Source organism: Heliangelus exortis, chromosome 6 (assembly GCF_036169615.1).
Source record: "Heliangelus exortis chromosome 6, bHelExo1.hap1, whole genome shotgun sequence".
NCBI classification, from domain to species: Eukaryota; Metazoa; Chordata; class Aves; order Apodiformes; family Trochilidae; genus Heliangelus; species Heliangelus exortis.
This window is the reverse complement of record NC_092427.1, coordinates 9,991,757-9,997,756: the sequence shown is the minus strand read 5'-3', so window position 1 is coordinate 9,997,756 and position 6,000 is coordinate 9,991,757. Positions and strand designations below refer to the sequence as shown.

Sequence of the window (6,000 nt, the reverse complement as noted above, 5' to 3'; positions counted from 1 at the left end):
CTGCTTTTTGCAGCTGGGCTCTGCTAGACCTCATAGTCCTCTGGTAAAGATCCAAAGGTCTGGATGAGCTGCTGTGTGTTCCCAGCTGCCCTCCTGCAGGCACCCGGGCCAGACACCTACTTGCACACCCCAAGGAATGGGTGTTTCATGTAGCTTTCTCATCCTAAACTCTATTTCCCTTGGGCTCCCACCAGTTCCCTGTCTGTTTAACATTGTTGGCATGGAGCAAGAGATCCATGTGGCACTCCCCATCCTGGGTCAACACCAGAGCATTAAATCAACCTACCTTCTGTGACAGTCACTGCAGCTCCAGCTCCTATTTTTATAGCCATGTTTTGACTGATAAGGCTCTATTAATAAATCAATCAGGCAGCACTACAGTTGCTTGCAGGAGCAAGCCCCAATTTTGGTGGGGGGAGCTCAGCAAGGAAACAATGAACTCAACTCACAGCATCATATATGCACAATAGTTTTATTTTGTTTTTTTTTTATATAAAAAAAATCCTAAAAACTGCAGAACTCCTGTATCCTAATTTCTTACACAAATGCTTCCAACACCCTCATCTTTTTAAGCTAACACCCTCCCTCCCCCGACAACTTGCGACGGCTTGGGTTCCCCTGATTTTTGACCTAGTTACCCTGTCTAGTGGGATATGTCTAAAGCTGCAATATGGCACTTGGTTGACTTAGTTGGCAGGTTTAATATATCCAGAAAGCTGAGGGTACGGAGTCGCACACGGCTCGGAGTCCATCAGCACAGGCGGGGGGGAGCCTGCCGTGTCCGTGCCTCCAGAATGAACCAGAGTTTTCTCCTTACTGTGCAAATAAGAGGCTTCAGTCATCGACCAGTCCTGTCGTAAGGGATTCTCGCCCCTGAAGAGGATCCCATCTTCAAGTGGGGAAGCAGCACATACAGTCAAGCAATTGTCCACAGCAGTCCCAGGCGCCGAGCCCCCGTCAGTCAACTGTGCCATTGTAAGACTTGTTGAGCTTGTTGAAGGTGAACTCAACGTTGTGTGTGGAAATGGGCTTTCTGTAGAGAGGGTTGGATGCCTTTGGAGAAATTAATGGACAAAAAGAACAAAGGTGAGGAACAAAGTCTGCATCACCGTGAAAATGTGTATAAACCTCCCGTCTTCCCATGCTAATTAAATTTGGGCACACCACTGTGTTTGGATTTGACTGCAATCATAGAATCATAGAATTAGCTGGGTTGGAAGGGACCTCAGAGATCATCAAGTCCAACCCTTGACCCAATGTGCATTCAGAGCCAAAAGCAGTGCTGTATGTCCATACCCTGTCTGTCAGACCCACCTTCCCTCCTGTCTGCAGGCACAGGTGATGCCCTCAAATGCTGGGCAGCCCCACCTAAAGCCTCCCAGAAGAGCTCCCTCATAAACCTGACCAACCTGGCTTCTGACACAGTCAGAGCTCAGTCCCCCCTCCCCTGTGTCCTCCAGCCCTCCAGCACTGCTGGGAAATGTGTGATGAAACCAAAGGTTGGGTATAATTTGGCAGCATTGCTGTGACTTGCCAAAGGGAAGGGCAGTGTGATGTGCCAGACCCTGCAGCCCTCCTGCGAGGCTCAGGAAGACCCTCAGTTTAGGAAGGATATCGAGGTCCTGGAGCAGGTCCAAAGGAGGCAACCAGGCTGGTGAAGGAACTCGAGCACAGATCCTATGAGGAGAGGCTGAGGGAGCTGGGGCTGTTCAACCTGGACGAAGAGGAGGCTCAGAGGAGACCTCATCACTCTCTACAACTCCCTGAAAGGAGGTTGTAGCCAGGTGGGGGTTGGTCTCTTCTCCCAGGCAACTCCCAGCAAGACAAGAGGGCATGGTCTCAAGTTGTACCAGGGGAGTTTTAGGTTGGACATTAGAAAGAATTTCTTTACTGAGAGGGTGATCAAGCATTGGAATGGGCTGCCCCAGGAAGTGGTGGATTCTCCATCCCTGGAGATATTTAAAAAGAGACTGGATGTGGCACTCAGTGCCATGGGCTGGGAACTGCAGCGGGAGTGGATCAAGGGTTGGACTTGATGATCTCTGAGGTCCCTTCCAACCCAGCCAATTCTATGATTCTATGAGGCACCTCAGGGCACAGGCACCTGCATCCCTCTCTCCAGCCACCCTTCTCCATCACTCTGGAGCTGTTGGCTGCCAACAGATCCCCACGACCCCCTGTATGCCAGCAGCACCCCTGTCCCAGGCTCACCATTTCATATCTGGCCCTGGAACGTTCGCTCTGGAATCGGTCAAACTCCCGTCTGTCGTGGATGGTGACGAGCAGCTTCCAGAGAGCCAGCAGGATGATGCCAATCAGCACCACACTCCCAATCACTGCCAGCACAATTGTCACAGCACTGGGGGCTGAGCTGCACGCTGGGAACAAGGGGAAAAAATCATTAACTCTGGTGTGTCCTGTATCAGGATACCAGGATGGGAAAGAGTTGGACTGCAGCCACTGAGCAAGTGACCTCAGGGCAGATCTAGCAGTAGTGACTAAGTTAAAAAAAAGCAACAGTCCTCTCTGAAACCAAAGGATTTTTTAAAAAATTAAATAATTCTTTTTGACCTGCTAGAGGCAGATCAAAGGCACAGCTCTCATGGATGGCACTGGAGTGGGGCTGCCCCATAGTGCTTGGAGGGAAGAGCAGTGCTGCAGTGCCATCACCCAACAGTGATGCCTGGGTGACCCACATGGGACAGAGAGCACTAAGGTGCCTCTGGCAAAAACCAGCTCAGTTGCTGGCCCACGTGGGCACAGGTGATCACTAAGCATTTTAAAAAAGTATACTAACTGTCAGCTAATCGACTGGCTTTTCAGTGAAGTGCAAGCTGCAGCACAAAGAAAATAAAATGTGTGTTATCTCAGTTTTTCCCACACTGTTCTGCGCCTCAGAGGACCAGAGTAAATCATGAGAAGCTACTGCTGGGTGCTAGCCAGCTTCTCCTGCATCACCACGTGGGGATTTCTTGGAGAAACTACATTGTTGTACTATGTGATTAAAAGTCTGGGAAGCACAGCTGCCTGTAGCAGCCTGGGGAGGGGAGCAGGGACACGCAGAGCAGATCTGACTCTTTAGCAATGCAGGAGCCCAGAGGTGTTGTGGGTCTTTCCTAACATCCTGAATTAACCAGCATCATCATCAAGTGTGCCCCTTTGAATGTTTTGGCTCACAGTGGCTACATCACCACCTCAGCACACAGCATGTGTTTTGCAGCTTAAATAGACTGGGTTTAATTTCAGCATCCTGAGCTGGCAGGGAGCCCTTCAGCTGCTTGCTAGCAATGCTGGTGGATCAGGTGCATATTTCTCTCTCAGTCAGAGTCCTTTTTTATTGAGTCAGGAGCATTTGGAGCTAGGTTTCAGTGGTGTAAAACACGTAATTTTTTTAAAACTACCCTGGCTCATCTGCTTGCACATGTAGCCAGTGAAATCAGCCTTTCTGCCCCCAGCAGCCTGTCCCCTCTCCTGAGGCAGCCTGTGCTATTAAAAGGAAACCCAAGGGAGGCCAACCTGGCTCCTTGAGGACGGTGAGATTGGATTTCCCACTGGCAAGCTCCAAGTAGGTGAACTTCATGACACAGTTGTTCACTGGGTAGGCGCAGAGGATTGCGTTCGGATCATCCGTTTCTGGAAGGAGATGCAATCAGAGTTTTGTTGGTTTGTTTTGTGCTTTTTTGTTTGTTTTTTAAAAATATCAAAACAAAAATCTTAAAGACTGCAGAACTTTTGTATCCTCGTTTCTTACACAAATATTTCCAGTATTCTCTTCATATTATGCTAATTCCCACCAACATGCTGTGGTTCCCCTGATTCTGACCCAGCCTCCCTTTTCTAAGGGGAAATCATGTCTGAAGCTGCAATATGGCACTTGACTGACTTCGTTTGCAGGTTTAAGATTAGGAATCAACATAATTCTCCTCTGCAAGCTGAGCAGGGCTTCCCATGGGTACCAGGGAGTGAAGGAACAGGGACTGAGCCTGGAAAGCATCAGAGTTTGATCACCAGTCATGTAAATTGTAACTCAGCAGTGTCCAGAGCTACTGCTGGAGAAAATGTGGCACTCAACAAATGTTGCATGGCAAAGATGCAATCACACACACACACACACACAGTCTTCCTTTGCAAAAGTCTGCTTTGGCAATAAATGCCCTTTTCTTCTTTAATTTATTAGAATTCTTGAAAAATGGAAGCTGAAGAGAAAGGGAGGGCCACAGGAACACCCTGGGAGGACACGGATGGGGCCAGCAGCAGCCCATGGCTGGTGAAGTTTGTTTGTAAAGAGTAAGATAGAGGAGGAAAGGAGGGAGGGGGAAGGGAGGAGCTGGCTGGAGGGAAGAATGTGGAAATCAGGGGGTTGTAAAAATTGAGACTACTTGATCCCCGTGGCCATATGGATGCTCTTTGTTGGGCCTGTTTAACACATCACAGCACCAGTGCTGGTCTGGTCACTGTAAGATGCTTCCTGAGGAAGGCTGCTTCACAAAAGCCATGACAATAGTACAGCAGAGCCATCATCTGAGGTCTACAGCTCTGGCATCAGGGGTGAGTTCAACAGAGCCACCACCTTGCAAGGCCACAGCTCCTGGGGTGTCCCTGCTGCAGGGACAGTGCCTGGGTGCAGATGGAGCAACACCCCCAGCTCTGCAGGAGCACATCCCTGTAAGGGCCTGTGTGGGCTGAGAGGTTCCTGTCACAGGAAGGGTTTGGGCCATCATCACCATTGGCTGGCAAACACATAACCTTGGCTTAGACACCTGGGAAATCATTCCCACAGCTTTCCTCCTCACTCACATCTGTGCCCATCTGTCACACTGAAAACTGATCACATTAATGACCACTGCTATTCCAGGTCCTTATCTCCCTCCTGTCTGTTTGTCTTTCCTTTCAGTGCCTTTGACCTGCTTTAAGTTGGAAGATTAATACACTCCATTTCAACAGCTCTGAGCCCAGAGCTGCCCCTCTGGTGAGTTCTGACAGGGCTCCTGGTGTGGACAAACCTCAGCTGTTCCCACCCTGGGACCTGCTCTACCTACACAGTGGTCTCTAAGGCAGGGCTGGAGATGTGCTGAATGGTACAAAGCAAAGTGCTAATTACATTAATATTGATAAAACTTCCATGTTTCCTGACTAATGCCATTCTGAGCTGAGCAGCAAATCTTAGCTCCTCCAGGCCCAGCTGGTTTCCATCCCATTCTTGCACCATTATTTTGCTAAAGGAGATGTTGATTAAAGCCTTGATAGTAATGATCTCTGTCATGCATCTCTTGTGTTGAAAGCTCCTCTCTGGAGCTATCAGGAATGGAAATGCAATGTTGCAAAAGCAAAGACAATCCTGCCTTTGTCCAATGCAAGTCATGTAAGCTTCCCAAAAGGCATAGTTCTGGCTTGTCAGTCCATTGATAGCTGCCTCTGCTCTAGGAAGCTTTGAAGCACTCTCTGCTTCATACCCAGAGCCAAAAGGCACGTGGGATCTTCCAGTTGTCACAGTTTGGGTCCCCTCTACTCCCCCCAGAGAGCAACCAGGGACTCACAGAACGGAGCTTGAAAAGCAGGAGGAGAAAGCCCTCTGCTGAGGGAATCATGTGTGTAGTGACCTCTAGAATAAGATATGAAGGGCAGGAGAGGAGCAGTCAATTCCACCAAAGCAGAAGTCATCATCTCCAAAACAGCTTCACTGTCTCTTACAAGCTCACTTCATCCAAGAGAAATTATTGAAAGACTAGAGAATGCCTTTTTTGAGTGCTACTTTGTCCTGCACTCTCTCATGGCTCATCTAATCTTCTGTCTCACCTGATCTCATCCTCTTTGCTCCTTTCACAGGCAGCAATGGTCCTCATACCATTGTGTGATTTGAAGATGTTATTTAAAATCAAAGTTCTTCTTACTTCAATATAGATTACAGCCCAGAGAGAGGGTGATACATACCCCATATGCACACACACATACTACATACACACAAACATTTATAAACACCAAGTGTTCCCTGAGGCTTTC

At 48.6% G+C, this 6,000-nt stretch overlaps 1 protein-coding gene across 1 annotated transcript in view; it reads right to left on the bottom strand.

Moving 5' to 3' along the window:
* Positions 1–458: 458 nt before the first annotated feature.
* Positions 459–6,000, bottom strand: part of ITGB5 (integrin subunit beta 5) — a 60,075-nt gene continuing 54,533 nt past the window's right edge. Inside the window, exons 13-15 of the mRNA XM_071746628.1 lie at positions 3,517–3,633; positions 2,212–2,378; positions 459–1,053 (exon numbers count right to left, since the gene is read on the bottom strand). Of these exons, the coding sequence (XP_071602729.1) occupies positions 958–1,053; positions 2,212–2,378; positions 3,517–3,633 (380 nt within the window). The 3' untranslated portion in view covers positions 459–957. The remainder of the gene's footprint in view (positions 1,054–2,211; positions 2,379–3,516; positions 3,634–6,000) is intronic.